This window comes from Pseudophryne corroboree, chromosome 1, assembly GCF_028390025.1.
Source record: "Pseudophryne corroboree isolate aPseCor3 chromosome 1, aPseCor3.hap2, whole genome shotgun sequence".
Lineage (NCBI taxonomy): Eukaryota > Metazoa > Chordata > Amphibia > Anura > Myobatrachidae > Pseudophryne > Pseudophryne corroboree.
The window spans coordinates 1077332411-1077353143 of NC_086444.1; the positions used below are offsets into that span (position 1 = coordinate 1077332411).

The 20733-nt window shown below is 45.1% G+C and overlaps 1 protein-coding gene across 9 annotated transcripts in view; it reads left to right on the forward strand.

The window, feature by feature from the left end:
• ATP8A1 (ATPase phospholipid transporting 8A1) overlaps window positions 1-20733 on the forward strand; it is a 613161-nt gene that overhangs the window by 508863 nt on the left and 83565 nt on the right. For all 9 annotated transcript variants that reach the window (XM_063920998.1, XM_063921003.1, XM_063920996.1 and 6 more), the window contains 3 exons: window positions 4989-5161; window positions 13247-13430; window positions 14357-14467. In XM_063920998.1, the coding sequence (XP_063777068.1) occupies window positions 4989-5161; window positions 13247-13430; window positions 14357-14467 (468 nt within the window). The remainder of the gene's footprint in view (window positions 1-4988; window positions 5162-13246; window positions 13431-14356; window positions 14468-20733) is intronic.

Genomic DNA, 20733 nt, shown 5'->3' on the forward strand with positions numbered 1-20733 from the left:
TCCTGTCGTCCACCCTATTTGATTTTTCACAGTGACCAGACAGTTTCACCAACTCGACCGGGTTATTTGCCTAAGGTAGTGTCATCTTTTCACCTTAACCAAGAGATTGTGGTTTCCGGCCTTTATCTCTTCAGACTTGTCTTCCAAAGAGCGTTCTTTGGATGTGGTAAGGCTCTCTTAATTTATGTGGCGAGGACTGCCTCTATCAGGAGGTCAGATTCCCTTTTTGTACTGTTTGGTTTCCACAAACATGGCTGGCCTGCGAAACTTGGCCAGATGGATTAGAATGGTGATTGCACAAGCTTATGCTGGACTTCCAGCTCCTGCTGCTATTAAAGCCCATTTTACTCAGTCTGTTGGACCTTCTTGGGTGGCCCTCCGCAGCGCGTACGCAGTACAAATGTGTAAGGCGGCTACGTGGTCCTCAGTGGACATGTTTATTAGGTTCTATGCCTTTGATACTTCCGCCTCCCAGGATGCTTCCTTTGAACGCCGGGTTCTCATGCCCGCTAAGGCGCATCCCCTCCCTTGACGAACTGCTTTAGGACATCCGTGATGTTTTCCTGTGGAAAACAATGTATCCTGCTGCAGAAAAGGAGAGTTATGGTAGACTTACCATAGTTAACTCTCTTTCTGCGAGGTACATTGGTTCCACAGGGCGTCCACCCTGATGCACAGAGCTTCTATGGGTTTGTATGGCATTTAGCCGCTGGTACCTTCTCCTGCCTTGAGAATGTAGTTCTATGTGACTAACATCTGCCTTCTCTCTTGCCTGCTCCTGCATTGGACTGGTTAACGAAACTGAGCTCCAGTGCCTGGAGGCGGGGTTTATAGAGGAGGCCACAATGCATCCTGGGACAGCCTAAAGCTTTAGCCTGTTGGTGCCTCTGGATCAAGATCCATTCTACACCCCGATGTTTTCCTGTGGAACCAATGTACCTCGTAGAAAGAAAGTTAAGAATGGTAAGTCTGCCATAACTCTCCTTTTGTCTATCACACTGACTATAAATAATTTAGGGGCAGATGTATTAAGCCTGGAGAAGTGATAAAGCAGTGATAAGTGGAAGGTGATAATACACCAGCCAATCAGCTCCTCACTGTCAATTTACATATTGGAGCTGATTGGCTGGTGCATTATTACCTTCTACTTATCACTTCTTTATCACTTCTCCAGGCTTAATACATCTGCACCTTAATTTGTTCACACCACCTAGTTTGGAAACCACTGGTCTAATGGTTAAAAAGTCAATCTTTGATATTGAGCACCCTAAGCATACAAATTCTGACCTCCAATATTCAAATTAACTGAAAGCTAAAGCATAACATTTGCACAGTAAAACTTCCTGTGTCCTCCTCTAGGGGTGATGTGCAATTTCATCTATCTGTGGAGGGGTACACATATACTCAGTCCCACTTTACTTTTCAACAGAGCTACAAAACTAGCCATTTTAAAAGTATTGATCAAAGCAGCCATTGATCAGCGACTTTGTCAAACCGTACCTCAGTAAATGTACCCTGTGGTATTTTATCACAGACTCATCTTGTCGATTGATCTGACACCTCTATGTGACTACCAGGCAGCTATTGCAGGTAGCAGAAAGCAGTTATCTCTTATTATTGCTGTGATAAAGATGGTAAAGGAAAAAGTTCTGCTGTGTTCTGGAGTAAAATCCTGAACAAGTGTCTTGAATACTCTTGTGGCAGCATGTCTAGCATTACAGGCTTTCAGAGTGGAAGTGGAAGACACAATCCCGACGTAAATATACCGACGCCAGTTGGGATGCCGGCGTAAAAATACTGACAGCCGGCATCCCGATCGTCCTGACACCGAGACACTCGCTTTCTGCCGCACGGGAGTGTGGGGGGGTGTTGGGTTAGGTTTAGGCAGCAGATGGGGGGTTAGGCTTAGTGTGCACACACAGGAGGCTTAAGGTTAGGGACCAGGGAGCGAGGGTTAGGGTTAGGCACATACAAGGGGAGGTTAGGTTTAGGCAGCTAGCAGGGAGGGTTAGGTTTAGGCAGCGGAGAAGGGAGGCTTAGGGTTAAGCACCAACAAGGGAGGGTTAGGGTAGGGAAAAGATGAGGGTTAGGGGGCTAAATGTGGGGCTGTTGGGTTTGTGATGGACGGGATGCCGCTGTCTGTATACTGACAACCGGCATCCTGTTTATCGGTATATCATACTGAACCCTTTCAGAGTTGTTGTCCCTACTCCCTAGTAATGTTCTATATCCTGCATGTATCCTTCCCTTTATTTTCTGGAACCATCTCTAAATGCTGTTTTTATACAGCACAAATTATATAAAAATGCTTTTAATGGGAACTTTAAAAAAAAAAAAAAAACATTTATTACAGAGAAGTAATACATTTTTATTCTGCATCATTTCATAGAAATGGAAACAAGATATAAATCAGACTTTGGCTATAAATTCCTGTTCTCTGCAGATACAGCAATATTGTTTTTTTATAGCTTTGGCAAGGAAGTTGTTGGTGTCAAGCTTTTTACTGTCTGACATATTCTGCCAAGTCAGATCTCTAAGCATAGGTATCTTGTTTAGTATAGAAGTTATCCCAATGTCTGATGTGTTTTCTTTATGAGGAAAAAGGGGGGGCCTGGACTGCACACCATATTACTAAAGATATGAAGAGCTGCTATCATGCTGAGGCTTCTAATACTATGCTGGATGAAGAGAAATGCAGGTGCACACTCCTAGCACTAAGAACACTGATAGTAAAAATAATTTAAATAAATCCTCACAATTAACATAGAGTATAATTGAAGTTCTTAGCACACATTTGTGCAAATATGCGGACCCATGTACAGCGACCAGGTGGTTTCATTACATGGGTCCCTAACATTCCTAATACTTTTCCTCTATATTTGTATATATATTGTACACTGGAAGGCAAGGCTTCCTTCCTCTGTTATTGGCTCCCCTCCCATTTACCCTCAGGTGTTGTAATTAGTTAGGTTCCTGCACTTCAGATTACACATTGATAAGGGCACTATTTGGAGGTAAGTCCTGGATAAATTTATATAATGTGGTAGTATTAGGAATGTTAGGGACCCATGTGATGAAGTCACCTGGTCGTGGTACATGGCAACGCATAATTGCGCAAATGTGTGCTAAGAACTTCAACTAAACTCCATGTTAATTGTGAGGGTTTATTTAAATTATTTTTACTATCCGTGGGGCAGATGTATTAACCTGGAGAAGGCATAAGGAAGTGATAAACCAGTGATGAGTCCAAGATGATAAACGCGCCAGCCAATCAGCTCCAATATGTAAATTAACAGCGACGAGACGATTGGCTGGTGCGTTTATCACCTTGCACTTATTACTGGTTTATCACTTCCTTATGCCGTCTCCAGGCTTAATACATCTGCCCCAGTGTTCTTAGTGCTAGGAGTGTGCATCTGCATCTCTCTTCATCCAGCTTAGTGGTTTTTTTAATGTATGTTTACATTAATACAGATATTAATCATGTTTTCATTTTGTGATAGTTTTTGTAGGATTTGTTCTGTCTGCATTCATAGCTGATTCGGTGGCATTGATTCAGTGAGTGCTCGCCATGGTAACTCACTGGTGTGATCAAATCATCGGGTAAATGTATGAGGCAGCGATCAGAGGTGAAAAGTGAGCCAGTGGAGAAGTTGCCCATGGCAACCAATCAGATTTGAAGTAACATAATTTTCATACTATAAAATTATACAGAGCAGCTGATAGGTTGCCATGGGCAATTTATCAGCTGCTCTATCTAATTTTATAGTATGCAAATTATAAATGTTACTTCAATGCTGATTGGTTGCCATGGGCAACTTCTCCACTGGTTTACTTCTCTACTGTTATCACTGCTTCATACATTTACCCCCATGACTGCTCCTGCTGGCACTTGACATGGTAATAAAGTTGTCTGTTTAAGACCGTAAACGCAAATGGAAGTGATCAACTTAAGAGATCTGATGAGTGTCATATAGACTAGACCAGAGGTTCTCAAATGCGGTCCTCAAGGTACCTCACTGGTCCAGGTTTTAAGTTTATTCATTCTTGGCCACAGGTGACTTAATTAGTATCTCAGTCCATTTGATTTAACCATCTGTGCTGAGCCATGGATCTACCTAAAACCTGGACCATTGGGGTGCCTTGTGAGGGCCACGTTTGTGAACCTCTGGAGTAGACTGTACATTCTACTACTTTTGTTGCAGTCCTCTGTTCATGAGTATGCAGAACTATAAGATGCTCATTTGCATGGCTCCTGAGATTGTGAAATGAATTTACTTGTTTCTGTGGGGTTTTAGACATTTACATTTTGTCAGAACTGTGGCCAGGTGACTACTCCCTGACCACCAGACATCTTAAACCGTGTCTGACTTCATCAAAGTCTGATCTATATTAAGGGTATGGTACAAAATGTTGACATTGTCGACAGTCTGTATGTTGGCATAACTTTGATAGCGCATTTAAGCTCTAACAGCAGCATAACACGAACATGGACTGTCGACATTTTGACTTCTTGGCATATCTAAAGATGGCAAGGGGTTGTATTGTTAAGGATAACCTCCATTATCCAGTGATGAAGCCATCAGTAATATCATTTAGTTTCTGGGCATGTAATCGTTGGTTCATGGCATTCATTGTGAAAAGTTATATATTTGAATTCAGAAAATAAATAACATTGAGGTTGGCATGGGAAATGCTACATTACCAGGACTTCATCTATGCTGGGTACACCTCTGCCCTATCCTGATACTGTGTGCCCTTCCATGCAAAGAATACCATAAAAATATAAATAATCAATAATAAAATATGGTCCTCATCTCTGATATCCCGGAAAACTGTAGTTGTTTTTAGATACTTGCCATGGTTTAGTACATCTGACAGAATACAATGGTTAATTTGATTTTATTCTCAATTAAATGAAAATAAATTCTCCTGTTTTGGTGGTAAAAACTGTATTTACTGGAATGTTTCCATATTCTCTACCCTAGGCAACTCGTGAGCTTTTAAGTCATCACTGTAGCACTCTTGGCGATTTACTCAGAAAGGAGAATGACTTCGCTTTAATAATCGATGGCAAGTCTCTGAAGTATGCTTTGACGTTTGGCGTAAGACAGTATTTCCTCGATCTTGCACTGTCATGTAAAGCTGTGATATGTTGCAGGTAACTACATGTGTATTCTATGTTATAGTATAATCAAATATCTATGCATTTTATAACCTTGTTTAAGCAGCAGCTTCAAATCCTCAAGTATAAATGCTGTTATCAGTCCGAGAGTCCTTAGCTAGCCTCCAACCAGTTTGTCTGACTTACGGGATTATATATAATAGCAGAAGAGTCAGTTTTCGTTTCACTTTTCTTACTTAAATAAATGTATTCATTTAAAGGGTCTATTAATAGTAAATGTACTCCAGCAGTGATTGCAGTTATGGCATAAAACCCACCTGCTGAATTTTAGTGGCCAAATTTAACAGGTTTGGTAGATGAATGTGAGACAGATGTTTAAGCAAACATAATATTGTGAGGCCTTGTGAATATATTCGTATTAATTTCAGAATAAATCACAAAGCACACAATCCACCTGACATTTCCCTATAACCAAACGCTGTACGCTGTATTACACTGCAGTGCCCAAATATTGAATTACTTGTATTCAGGGCACATTATGTGCAGTACATCATTTTCTTTGTTATTCCAAAGTATACCATTAACATTAACGATTATTCCTCTCACCACGAGGTAGAGTATTGAGGGCCACCTTTCCTTACTGTCTTGAATACCTCCTGAATCTCCTGCTCGTTTTACTTAGTGTAGAATACCACCAGCCGTCAGTAAGGGCTTCAACAAATGAGAATGGATTAGGAAACATAGTAATGCATTTATGATATTACACAGTGCTTTTAGTGGCGTTCAGGGCAGTTGCCATCTATGAATCGCATATGACCACATGAGAAATGAGCCCTTCATAGTCTCTTAAATAACTTGCTTAGACATTTAATTATAAACGGTCCACAAACAATGCAAATACCCCTTAACTATCAATTCATATTTACATATAAGTTTTGGCGGATACTTCAACTAATGCACATAATGAAACCGTAAACACTTCAGTATAAAATCCAGTGTTCTCCCACTTTAGTACCACCTGTTCCTTGAACTTTTAAGTTTATCCCATAAATTCCTACTCCGTTTAGCCTAATTTATGTTTTAAAACAATCTGGTCTTTTATTTTATTTTTACATTTATTACTTTCCTGTGAATCAAAGGGTATTTATTAAATTTTCTCTGACGTCCTAGTGGATGCTGGGAACTCCGAAAGGACCATGGGGAATAGCGGCTCCGCAGGAGACTGGGCACAACTAAAGAAAGCTTTTAGGTCACCTGGTGTGCACTGGCTCCTCCCACTGACCCTCCTCCAAGCCTCAGTTAGATTTTGTGCCCGGCCGAGGTTGGATGCACACTAGGGGCTCTCCTGAGCTTCTAAAAAGAAAGTATATAATTAGGTTTTTTATTTTACAGTGAGACCTGCTGGCAACAGGCTCACTGCAGCGAGGGACTAAGGGGAGAAGAAGCGAACCTACCTGCTTGCAGCTAGCTTGGGCTTCTTAGGCTACTGGACACCATTAGCTCCAGAGGGATCGACCGCATGGAACTGGCCTTGGTGTTCGGTCCCGGAGCCGCGCCGCCGTCCCCCTTACAGAGCCAGAAGCAAGAAGAGGTCCGGAAAATCGGCGGCAGAAGACATCAGTCTTCACCAAGGTAGCGCACAGCACTGCAGCTGTGCGCCATTGCTCCTCATACACACTTCACACTCCGGTCACTGAGGGTGCAGGGCGCTAGGAGGGGGCGCCCTGAGCAGCAATAAAAACACCTTGGCTGGCAAAAATACCACAATATATAGCCCCAGAGGCTATATATGTGATAATTACCCCTGCCAGAATCCATAAAAAAGCGGGAGAAAAGTCCGCAAAAAAGGGGCGGAGCTATCTCCTTCAGCACACTGGCGCCATTTCTCCTTCACAGATCCGCTGGAAGGAAGCTCCCTGGCTCTCCCCTGCAGTCTACAATTCAAGTTCAAGATGGAATCGCTCAGGGCGGTTATTGCAAGCCTGGACGAGGGGGATTACACTACAGAAAAGGGTAAAAAAGAGAGGGGGGGCACTAAATTTAGGCGCAGTATATATAACAGCAGCTATAGGGGACATAACTCAGTTAGTCCCTGCATTATATAGCGCTCTGGTATGTGCTGGCATACTCTCACTCTGTCTCCCCAAAGGGCTTTTGTGGGTCCTGTCCTCTGTTGGAGCATTCCCTGTGTGTGTGCGGTGTGTCGGTACGGCTGTGTCGACATGTTTGATGAGGATAATGATGTGGAGGCGGAGCAGATGCCTATAGAAGGGATGTCACCCCCTGCGGGGCAGACACCTGAGTGGATGGACTTATGGAAGGAATTGCGTGCACGTGTCGACTTCTTACACACAAAATTTGACGACATGCCAAATGCGGGACAGCCGGCTTCTCAGCTCGTGCCTGTCCAGGCGTCTCAAAGGCCATCGGGGGCTCTAAAACGCCCGCTACCTCAGATGGCAGACGCGGATGTCGACACGGATACTGACAAAAATCCCTGCTTCTACACCAGCCGGTACTGATCCAGTCAGACAACATCACGGCAGTCGCCCATGTAAATCGACAGGGAGGCACAAGAAGCAGGATGGCAATGGCAGAAGCCACAAGGATTCTCCGATGGGCGGAAAATCACGTACTAGCACTGTCAGCAGTGTTCATTCCGGGAGTGGACAACTGGGAAGCAGACTTTCTCAGCAGGCACGACCTCCACCCGGGAGAGTGGGGACTTCATCCAGAAGTCTTCACGCTGATTGTAAATCGATATTGCGCCAGGTCAAGGGACCCTCAGGCGATAGCTGTGGACGCTCTAGTGACACCGTGGGTGTACCAGTCAGTTTATGTGTTCCCTCCTCTGCCTCTCATACCAAGGGTACTGAGAATAATAAGAAAACGAGGAGTAAGAACAATACTCGTGGTTCCGGATTGGCCAAGACGAGCGTGGTACCCGGAACTTCAAGAGATGATCTCAGAGGACCCATGGCCTCTGCCGCTCAGACAGGACCTGCTGCAGCAGGGGCCCTGTCTGTTCCAAGACTTACCGCGGCTGCGTTTGACGGCATGGCGGTTGAACGCCGGATCCTGAAGGAAAAGGGCATTCCGGAGGAAGTCATTCCTACGCTGATTAAAGCCAGGAAAGATGTAACTGCAAAGCATTATCACCGCATATGGCGGAAATATGTTGCTTGGTGTGAGGCCAAAAAGGCCCCAACAGAGGAATTTCAACTAGGTCGATTTCTGCATTTCCTACAAGCAGGAGTGACTATGGGCCTGAAATTAGGCTCCATTAAGGTACAGATCTCGGCTCTGTCGATTTTCTTCCAGAAAGAACTAGCTTCACTACCTGAAGTTCAGACGTTTGTGAAAGGAGTGCTGCATATTCAGCCCCCGTTTGTGCCTCCAGTGGCACCTTGGGATCTCAACGTGGTGTTGAGTTTCTTAAAATCACATTGGTTTGAGCCACTTAAAACCGTGGATCTAAAATATCTCACGTGGAAAGTGGTCATGTTATTGGCCTTGGCTTCAGCCAGGCGTGTGTCAGAATTGGCAGCTTTGTCATGTAAAAGCCCTTATCTGATTTTCCATATGGATAGGGCGGAATTGAGGACTCGTCCCCAGTTTCTCCCTAAGGTGGTATCAGCTTTTCACTTGAACCAACCTATTGTGGTGCCTGCGGCTACTAGGGACTTGGAGGATTCCAAGTTACTGGACGTAGTCAGGGCCTTGAAAATTTATATTTCCAGGACGGCTAGAGTCAGGAAAACTGACTCGCTATTTATCCTGTATGCACCCAACAAACTGGGTGCTCCTGCTTCTAAGCAGACTATTGCTCGCTGGATTTGTAGCACAATTCAGCTGGCGCATTCTGCGGCTGGACTGCCGCATCCTAAATCAGTAAAAGCCCATTCCACAAGGAAGGTGGGCTCATCTTGGGCGGCTGCCCGAGGGGTCTCGGCTTTACAACTTTGCCGAGCTGCTACTTGGTCAGGGGCAAACACGTTTGCAAAATTCTACAAATTTGATACCCTGGCTGAGGAGGACCTTGAGTTCTCTCATTCGGTGCTGCAGAGTCATCCGCACTCTCCCGCCCGTTTGGGAGCTTTGGTATAATCCCCATGGTCCTTTCGGAGTTCCCAGCATCCACTAGGACGTCAGAGAAAATAAGATTTTACTCACCGGTAAATCTATTTCTCGTAGTCCGTAGTGGATGCTGGGCCCCCATCCCAAGTGCGGATTGTCTGCAATACTTGTACATAGTTATTGTTAACTAAAGGGTTATTGTTGAGCCATCTGTTGAGAGGCTCAGTTGTTTTCATACTGTTAAACTGGGTATAGTATCACGAGTTATACGGTGTGATTGGTGTGGCTGGTAAGAGTCTTACCCGGGATTCAAAATTCTTCCTTATTATGTCAGCTCGTCCGGGCACAGTGTTTGAACACACCACACCCAAATCTAACTCTCTCTGCACATTTTACATCTGCCCCACCTGCAGTGCATCATGGTTTTGCCCAGTTGTGTGCTCTTTTGGTTTGCTAACAAACCTGTAGACTGACAGAAATTATCTCTGGCCTGTGAAATTGCTGAAACTACATGCAGATGGAGCTGTAAATGTCAACACTGTGACTACAATCCCCTACATATGCAGGGTTATATACAGCCTCCACATTGTAGGAAAAGGTATTGCAATACCATATAGAGACTTACAGAGCACACAGTAGTTTCATCAGCATAAACTCTGTACTGTCATACCATTTATAAACACAGTAAGTACAGTACAGATTGACAAATGGCGGTACTACATTTTCCGACAAATGCAGAGTGCAAAAGGAACTTCATGTAAAGTTGTCAGCATCTCATTTAACAATAAAAGCATTTTAGGTACAAACAATAACTAAAGCTAAACTCTTTGGGGTATATTTACAAAGAATCGTATTTGTGCCGATTTGGTGGGAGATTCATCTCGATTAGTATCGGTCGTGTTTTTTTTGCAACTTTTTGGGGTTTTTTCATGTAATTTACTAAGCTGCCGAGTCCTCTTCTTCCATATGTTCCGATGTCAATGTGAATTGTTTTGTCGGGCAGTGTTTTACGGGAGTGATTAGTAAAACACTGCCGGACATAACAAATGAAGCCCGTCCGGATCAGTGAGATCTGTGCAGGACTTCATTGTGTACATTCTACTAAGTGTTTAAAGGGTTAAAAATAAAATTGCGTGGGGTCCCCCCTCCTAAGCATAACCAGCCTCGGGCTCTTTGAGCCGGTCCTGGTTGTAAAAATACAGGGGAAAAATTGCGTAGGGTTCCCCCATATTTAAACAACCAGCACCGGGCTCTGCGTCCGGTCCTGGTTCAAAAAATACGGGGGACAAAAGACGTAGGGGTCCCCCGTATTTTTCAAACCAGCACCGGGCGCCACTAGCCGGAGAGATGCCACAGCTGGGGGACACTTATGTAGGTCCTGAGGCCATGGCATTACCCCCCCTAACTAGTCACCCCTGGCCAGGGTACCCTTGATTTAAGGGAGTCCCCCCTCCAGCCACCCAAGGGCCAGGGGTGAAGCCGAGGCTGCCCCCCCCCCCCCCTTCCGTGGGCGGTGGATGGGAGGCTGATGGCCTATGTGTAGAAATAATGAATATTGTCTTTTTTGTAGGAGAACTATAAGCCTCCCCGCAAGCTGGTACTTGGAGAACCACAAGTACCAGCATGCGGGGAAAGAACGGGCCCGCTGGTACCTGTAGTTCTACTACAAAAAGAAACCCCCCAAAAAAACAACACAGACACACCGTGACAGTAACGCTTTAATTTACATACATGCACACTTACACACTCACATACTTGTAGTAACCAGAGGCACTTAGCATATTCCTGGCCAGGGCTATGAGCTTACCCACCGCATCAAGGTAGCCTCTCATTGGGTAAGTCCCTAACACTAACTATAGGGGTTCAGGTCCGGGGGGCAGGACACCCCAGAGCCACCCAGCCAGACAACCCCAGGGCATCGCAGGAGTGATAAAAATATAGGGTTAAAGAGGTAGGAGCAGCTGTTGCTGCATGTGTGAATAATGTGAGGAGTAAAGGAAAATTATGTGAAGGTGTTACATATATATAAAACAAACTATAAGTGCCATGGAGTGATAAAATAGTGTTAAATTGCGATGCCCCAGGGACACCCAGCCACGGTAGGCACAGGGAGCCCCGCACCCCAGAGAATTCCCCCCCATTATGGACTGCCATATTAAACAAAATGTAGGAGTCTTACCTCAGTATGCTCATTCCAAATCTAAATGAGAGGCTACCTTGATGCGGTGGGTAAGCTCATAGCCCTGGCCAGGAATATGCTAAGTGCCTCTGGTTACTACAGGTTGAGCTAGTGTGAGATAGTGCACCTGCTACCTTTTCCCTCTGTACACTCACATACTTACCTATTGTCTCATGGAGCCCCTCGGTCCTCTTGTCCTGTAGAATCCACCGTGGACCTGTGAAAAGTTGCCCAAAATACTCACCTATTATCTGGTGAAGTTCAGTCCTCTTCATTCCATGTAGCATCCAGGGTGTTAAAAAGCATACCGCTAAAACCCGAACCCTCGCACTAAAGGGATTCCATGTTTACACATGAAACCCCTTTTTCCGACTGCTGGGACCCCCCTTCCCCCCCCCCCCCCCCCCCCCGTGACTACTGTCAGTGAAGGTCCCGTCAGCCAATCAGAGAACGCCACCTCATGGCGCTCTCCTGATTGGCTGTGTGCTCCTTGCCTGTCAATCAGGCTCAGCGCAGCGGCTAGAATGGAGGATCGCGGTCCCCCATTATAGCCTATGATGGGTACTTTGCGGTCTGCGGTTAACCGCAAAGTTTATTGGGGTCACCCACAAGAGTGTGTGTTGTTGGGGGTTTTTTTGTGGGAGGGGGGGGTTGTAGTAGAACTACGGGCCCGTTCTTTCCCTGCATGCTGGTACTTGTGGTTCTCCAAGTACCAGCTTGTGGGGGAGGCTTGCTGGGACTTATAGTTCTCCTACAATAAACAATATTCATTTTTTCTACACAAAGGCTATCAGCCTCCCATCCACCGCCCACGGATGGGGGGGGGACAGCCTCGGGCTTCACCCCTGGCCCTTAGGTGGCTGGAGGGGGGACCCCTTGATTTAAGGGGTCTCCACTCCTCCAGGGTACCCCGGCTAGGGGTGACTAGTTGGGGGGTAATGCCATGGCCGCAGGGACCTACATAAGTGTCCTCCGGCTGTGGCATTATCTCTCTGGCTAGTGCCCGGTGCTGGTTTGAAAAATACGGGGTACCCCTACGTCTTTTGTCCCCTGTATTTTTTTAACCAGGACCGGACGCAGAGCCTGGTGCTGGTTTTTTAAATATGGGGGGACCCTACGCAATTTTTCCCCTGTATTTTTACAACCAGGATCGGCTCAAAGAGCCCGAGGCTGGTTATGCTTTTTTTTTTTTTTTTTTTTTTTAACACTTTCACACCCCTTCCCACAGATAGGCATGCACGGATCTCACTGATCCGTGCATGCCTATCAGAATACGCATCCAAAAAGCAGGTCTATTTGAAAACTGTTTTTTTTTTTTACGAATTAGAACATTTACCGACAGTATTTGGCTATTGCCGGCAGTGATTGTGAATATGAATTCTTAGTAAATTACAGAGTTCTATAAAATAACAGGCATGTTTGACCGATGGTGTATTCATTCGTATTTGTGAACTCTGCCGTTAAAACAAATACGAATGCCCTCATCACTGCCAAGATTTGTGTTTAGTAAATTTCCGAGATGACTCTTTGAAAAAAAAAAAAAACCTCGGCCAAAATCGGGACCTTAGTAAATATACCCCTTTGTGTTTGTCCAGTCATCTGCCTTTCCTATGAACTCAAATAATGCTACATTTTTGTTTAATGCATAGAGAGAGCACATATTTAAGCAAGCCTTGTTGTGAGACACAGCAGGAGGCAACCCCACATAAATACCAATTATCATACAGTATAATAAACTTTTAAAATAAGAAATGTGAACAATTATTGGGTACCCACAGTTCTATTAATTTAGAAGAAAAACATTTTAATATGTCTACTTTACTTAATGGAATTTATTGTGTTTCTCATATTTATGTTCTTTGAAGGGTGTCTCCTCTTCAGAAATCCGAGGTGGTGGATATGGTGAAAAAGCAAGTGAAAGTCATCACCCTAGCTATCGGCGATGGAGCAAATGATGTCAGCATGATCCAGACTGCGCACGTTGGTGTTGGTATTAGTGGTAATGAGGGACTTCAGGCTGCAAACTCTTCCGATTACTCCATCGCGCAGGTACTAGCCTAAAGGCCCTGTTGGCTTCTACCGTATCCACTAAGATAAATTTACTTATGTTTAATTACAATATTCTTCAGTTAGTTTTAGGTCTTTGTACCCATGGATGTGCCAACAGTACACAGTCATCAAAGGGTCCGATGTACAGTACACAAAACAACTGGACATGTGGTGTCCTCGTCTCACACACACACACACACACACAATTTCAGAACCAATAAAGCAGTTTTTAAATATTGGACTTACTGAACGCAGCCGCTAAAACCTACATATTTATTTTATTTTTATTTTACTTATGACATACCTTTTCACATATTAGTAATATTGCAGTTTTGAAGCTGAAACGCAGAAGTACAGATGGCGTACATTATATTAATTTAAATATGCATGCTGTTCCTGTTTCTTACGTCAACTAATCACGAATGCTTAGCATGGAGCCATTTATAGTTACATACTGTATATTACATAATGTTGCTGCCATTTGTACTTTTATAGTTATTTAATAAATAAGGGTTATTGACATCCTAAGCAGCAAAAGGATTGTCATACTAGCCTCCATCCACTGTACTGTACCATGGTCTGGTTATATGAGACAGCATTTTCTGGGAATTCTTTAATTTCACAATTGCTGTAGTATTGCTCCTCTATGCTCCCCGCTGTCCTCGTGCCATGAAAATTAGTATTACAGATATTTAGAATAAAATAATGATTTAGCACCGTGATTAGCCCATGTTTTTAAAAATCTGAAGCCTAATTATTGGGCAATAGCTTCTACCACCCAGCGGTACACTGCGCCCTAACAGGAGCTTCTGTCTAATGCGGTGGAGGGACATTTTACACATGTAGACTTTAGGTATTTGGGTTATGAAAAAGAAATATCTTATGTAATATCTAATGTATATTTGTGTGCTTTGTGTTTTATACAGTTTAAATATTTGAAAAACTTATTACTGGTCCATGGTGCATGGAACTACAACAGAGTCTCCAAGTGCATTTTGTACTGTTTTTATAAGAACATTGTACTTTATATTATTGAGGTAAGTGGAGATCTTGGTTTACATTTCAGTGTCATGAAACATAAAATTTGTTCAACAGTATATATACTTTTGCATATACAGGTTGAGTCTCCCTTATCCAAAATGCTTGGGACCAGAGGTATTTTGGATATGGGATTTTTCCGTATATTGGAATAATTGCATACTATAATGAGATATCATGGTGATGGGACCTAAATCTAAGCACAGAATGCATTTATGTTACATATACACCTTATACACACAGCCTGAAGGTCATTTTAGCCAATATTTTTTATAACTTTGTGCATTAAACAAAGTGTGTCTACATTCACACAATTCATTTATGTTTCATATACACCTTATACACACAGCCTGAAGGTCATTTAATACAATATTTTTTAATAACTTTGTGTATTAAACAAAGTGTGTACATTGAGCCATCAAAAAACAAAGGTTTCACTATCTCACTCTCACTCAAAAAAGTCCGTATTTCGGAATATTCCGTATTTCGGAATATTTGGATATGGGATACTCAACCTGTATATCTCTGTTGTAAACATGTTTATTTCTCCTTCTTCCTTGAGGATGCTGGGGACTCCAAAAGGACCATGGGGTATAGACGGGATCCGCAGGAGACATGGGCACTGTAAGACTTTAATGGGCGTGAACTGGCTCCTCCCTCTATGCCCCTCCTCCAGACCTCAGTTAGATTCTGTGCCCAGAGGAGACTGGGTGCACACTAGGGGAGCTCTACTGAGTTTCTCTAAAAAAGACATTTGTTAGGTTTATTATTTTCAGGGAGCACTGCTGGCAACAGGCTCCCTGCTTCGTGGGACTGAGGGGAGAGAAGCAGACCTACTTCTGTGAGTTCAAAGGCTCTGCTACTTAGGCTACTGGACACCATTAGCTCCAGAGGGTCTGATCACTTGGTGCGCCTAGCTGCTCGTTCCCGGAGCCGCCCTGCCGTCCCCCTCACAGAGCCTGAAGAGAGAAGCCGGGTGGGTAGTAGAAGCAAGAAGACTTCAAAGGCGGCAGAAGACTTCAGATCTTCCTGAGGTACCGTGCAGCGGTCGCGCTGCGCGCCATTGCTCCCTCACACAAGCGGCTCTATATGGGTGCAGGGCGCAGGGGGGGCGCCCTGGGCAGCAATGTATCCTCATTTGAGACTGGCATGAAGGTATACATTGCATAGGCAATGTATACAGACCCCCGCCAGTGTAAATAAAAGCGGGAACGAAGCGCGACGGGTAGGGGGCGGAGCTTCCTCCTTCAGCTCTAACAAGCGCCATTTTCTCCACAGCTTGCTGCAGAGACGCTGCTCCTGGCCCTTCACTGCTCTACACAAGTAACAGGGTGCACGAAAAGAAGGGGGGGGCACAACATTTTGGTGTTGATTATTTGGTATAAAAGCGCTACAGGTCTGGGGCGTTATTTAATTCCTTCAGACCGGTGAGGCGCTGGATGTGAGCTGGCAAACTCCTTTTCTGTCTCTCTAAAGGACCTTACTGTGGGTCTGTCCCCTATAGCCCAGTGTGTTTGGGGGTGTCGGTGCGTGTGTGTCGACATGTCTGAGGTTGGAGGCTCTTCCCAGGAGGAGGCTGGTGTGGAGACTAAACGGAATGTGGGAGTGACTCAGTCGGCACCGCCGACTGCTGATTGGGTAGATATGTGGAATGTTTTAAATGCAAGTGTGGCTTTATTGCATAAGAGGTTGGACAAATCTGAGTCTCAGAACCAAGCATGGAGACAATCCGTGGGAGATGGTTTATCACAATCTCTGGCCCCCTCAGGGTCGCAGAAACGTTCATTTACCCAGATAGCAAACACTGATACCGACACAGATTCTGACTCCAGTGTTGATTATGATGAGGCCAAGTTACATCCTAAGGTGGCCAAGAGTATTCAGTACATGATTGTGACAATTAAAGAGGTGTTACATATCACAGAAGACCTCACTGTTCCTGACACAAGGGTCTGTATGTTTAAGGGAAAGAAACCTGAGGTAACGTTTCCTCCCTCTCATGAACTGAACGCTCATTTTGAAAAAGTTTGGGAATCCCCCGACAAGAGACTGCAGATTCCCAGGAGGATTGCTATGGCGTATCCTTTTCCCTCGCAGGATAGGTTACGGTGGGAATCCTCACCCACGGTGGACAAAGCTGTGGCGCATTTGTCCAAAAAGGTGGCGCTACCGTCCCCTGACACGGCGGCCTTAAAGGATCCTGTGGATCGTATGCAGGAAACTACCTTAAAATCCATTTTTGTTACTACGGGTACGCTGCTCAGGCTGGCTGTGGCGTCGGCATGGGTGAGTAGCGCTATTAAAAAGTGGGCAGATAACTTGTCATCTGACATAGACACCCTGGATAAGGATAATGTACTTTTGACGCTGGGTCATATCAGGGACACAGCAATATATCTAAGGGAAGCGGCGAGAGATATTGGCCTCTTGGGATCAAGGGCCAATGCCATGGCAGTCTCGGCTAGGAGGGCGTTGTGGACTCATCAGTGGAATGGTGATGCTGACTCTAAAAAGGCTATGGAGGCCCTGCCCTTCAAAGGTGATGTTTTATTTGGTGAGAGCCTCGCGGACCTGGTTTCTACAGCTACCCCGGGTAAGTCTTCCTTTTTGCCTTTTGTCCCTCCACAGCAAAAGAAAACGCCTCAATACCAGATGCAGTCCTTTCGGTCTCATAAATTCAGAAAAGGACGTGGATCTTCCTTCCTCACGGCCAGAGGTAAGGGAAGAAGAAAAATATCGCCGGCTGTGGCAAGCTCCCAGGAGCAGAAGTCCTCCCCGGCTTCTACCAAATCCACCGCATGACGCTGGGGCACGTCTTCAGCTCTTCGGTCAAGTCTGGGTTCGCTCGTGCCTGGATCCTTCGGTGCTGGAAATTGTGACCCAAGGATACAAACTGGAGTTTCAAGACGTGCCTCCACACCGATTTTTCAAATCGGCCTTACCAGTTTCTCTCCCAGAGTGAGAGGTAGTGTGTGCTGCGATACAAAAGCTGTGTCACCAGCAAGTCATTGTCATGGTTCCCCCGTTACAGCAGGGGAATGGGTTTTATTCCACCCTGTTCGTGGTCCCGAAGCCGGATGGCTCGGTCAGACCGATTCTGAACTTAAAATCCCTCAACCTGTATTTAAAAAGATTCAAATTCAAGATGGAATCTCTCCGAGCTGTGATCTCCAGTCTGGAGGGGGGGGGGGGGGATTTTATGGTGTCAGTCGACATAATGGATGCATACCTACATGTCCCTATATATCCTCCTCATCAGGCGTTCCTGAGGTTCGCTGTTCAGGATTGTCACTACCAGTTTCAGACGTTGCCGTTTGGTCTTTCCACGGCCCCAAGGATTTTCACCAAAGTAATGGCGGAAATGATGGTGCTCCTGCGCAAGCAAGGGTTCACAATTATCCCATACTTGGACGATCTCCTGATAAAGGGGAGATCAAGGGAGCAGTTACTAAAAAGCGTTGCGCTCTCCCTGAAGGTGCTGCAACAACATGGCTGGCTCCTAAATTTACCAAAGTCGCAGTTGATTCCGACAACTCGGCTGTCGTTTTTGGGCATGATTCTGGACACGGAACTGCAGAGGATCTTTCTCCCATTGGAAAAGGCTCAGGAACTCCAGAACATGGTCAAGGAACTTCTGAAACCGCCAAGAGTGTCGATTCATCACTGCACTCGAGTACTGGGGAAAATGGTGGCGGCCTACGAGGCCATTCCGTTTGGCAGATTCCATGCAAGAACTTTTCAGTGGGACCTGCTGGACAAGTGGTCCGGGTCCCATCTGCACATGCACTGGAAGATAAGCCTGTCACCCAGGGCCAGGGTTTCTCTCCTGTGGTGGCTCCAAAGTTCTCACCTTCTAGAGGGTCGCAGGTTCGGGATCCAGGATTGGGTTCTGGTGACCACGGACCCGAGTCTCCGAGGTTGGGGAGCAGTCACACAGGGACAAAATTTCCAGGGGAAATGGTCAAGCCAGGAAGCTTGTCTGCACATAAACGTCTCGGCATTACAGCTTTGCCGAGCAGCTACTTGGTCGGGTTCAAACACTTTTGAAAAATTCTACAAGTTTGATACCCTTGCTGATGAGGACCTCATGTTTGCTCAGTCAGTGCTGCAGAGTCATCCGCACTCTCCCGCCCGGTCTGGAGCTTTGATATAAACCCCATGGTCCTTTTGGAGTCCCCAGCATCCTCTAGGACGAAGGAGAAAGTAGGATTTTAATACATACCGGTAAATTCTTTTCTCTTAGTCCGTAGAGGATGCTGGGCGCCCGTCCCAGTGCGGACTCTATCTGCAGTAATTGTAAATAGTTATTGCTAATGTTGCACAAAGGTTGTGTTTTGCTAAATTTCAGCCTGTTGCTGATCTCTTTGGTTCACGCTGTTAACTGGTTTTAGTCGTATACCATGTTGTACGGTGTGTTGTGGTGTGAGCTGGTATGTATCTCACCCTTGGTTTAACAAAATCCTTTTCCTCGAAATGTCCGTCTCCTCTGGGCACAGTTCCTATAACTGAGGTCTGGAGGAGGGGCATAGAGGGAGGAGCCAGTTCACGCCCATTAAAGTCTTAAAGTGCCCATGTCTCCTGCGGATCCCGTCTATACCCCATGGTCCTTTTGGAGTACCCAGCATCCTCTACGGACTAAGAGAAAAGGATTTACCGGTAGGTATTAAAATCCTATTTTTTTTAGTAACATTTTCAACTATATAGTTTTTGGGGATGATAAGTGATAGCAATAACAAGCAATACTGTACATTGCCTATGGTATTTGGTTCTGCATTGTACTGTGCATGTACAACAATGGGTTTTGGAATTAAATAAAACCGCACAAATTGCCTTGGATTTTGGAATTAAATTAAATAAAACCGCACAAATTGCCTTGGTTTTGATGCACTAACCGGAGTGCTATTGGAAGACCACAAATAGTGCTTGGTTATACCTCAATTATGCATTAAAGTGATAATAATTGTGATGATTACTGAAATTTAGTTTCTGCTTTGCAAAAATAGCCGTACAGTGTGCTTAACAACCTCACTTTTCCAACATAATCAGTGACTACTCCCCTTCAAATAATGTCCTCTAGCCCCGCAAATCCTTGTTCCTTAGTGGGAATCTAGTTGAGACAAACAGCAGGATCAAAGCCTTTCAAAGTTAAAGCCTCTGCCATCCACACCGGGGGGACACTACCATGATGTTGAGTAGTGGGTGCCGGCTCAGGAGATTAGGCACTGAAACGACAGGTGTTAGGCTCATCCCCCACACCCCCCACCCCAAATCCCTCTACTCTTCACCAGTCCTTCCCTTAATATACCTGTCTGGCACTAACTCTTCATTTTTTTTTGGTTTAGTGTCTAGGAAAGGGCATATTGCTAGCTAGTTATCCTGGAAACCTTCTTTAGTAATTTTTCATCCTGACCGTCCTTTTCTGCAATGGTGGTTACAGAGTTCCAACTTAACCAGGATATTGTTCTTCCAACTTTTCCGGGTTCTGACGGTGTATCTGATTCATCCACTTTGCGTCTGTTGAGTGTTGACCGGGCAGTGAGGATCTATGTGACCATATTGCTCCTAATTGTCGGACCAAATCTTTCTGGATATTGATTGACGCCCCTAAGTGAGGTTGTCCATTGATTTACTGTGGCCGTTCACCAGGTCTAACTTTCTGTGAATAAGCCCTTCTCTTCGGGCTCATTCCACTCTGGCTGTGAGAACCTCCTTTGCGGTTTGCTACATTGATTCTGTGGAACAGCTGGTTTTCTGTGCACACTTTCACGAAATTTTACAGATTTCATACTTTTGGTTCTAGCAATGCTAACTTTGGGCACAAAGTTTTGTGCGTGGCTTTGCCAGATAGCACCCACCCCCCTGTTAGACTTACTTTGTCCCAATGGCATGGCAGTGTCCCGTTGCATAGATAAGACTGGCAATGGTCATGATCATCTGCAGGTTGGACCAGAATTTGAAGCTTGGATTTCATGCCCGACAGATGCTGCTCCTGGAAGAGCCAAATGCTTTCCCCCCTTCGGTAAATTAATACCCACTACTATGGCATGTCACTGTTCTAGAATAGTATGAGACGGGAGGCATTTGATATGCCGGCTGTGGGGATTCCGACAACTATTCTCCCTCTTGGTGTGTCCACGACTCCCCTGGAGGGAGAATAAATAGTGTGGCGTGCCACCGTGCCCGCAAGGGGCTCTTTTGCGCTCACCCTGCTGCCTGCATGCCAACAGTCGGGATCCCAAGCGCCGGCATAACATACTACACCCAT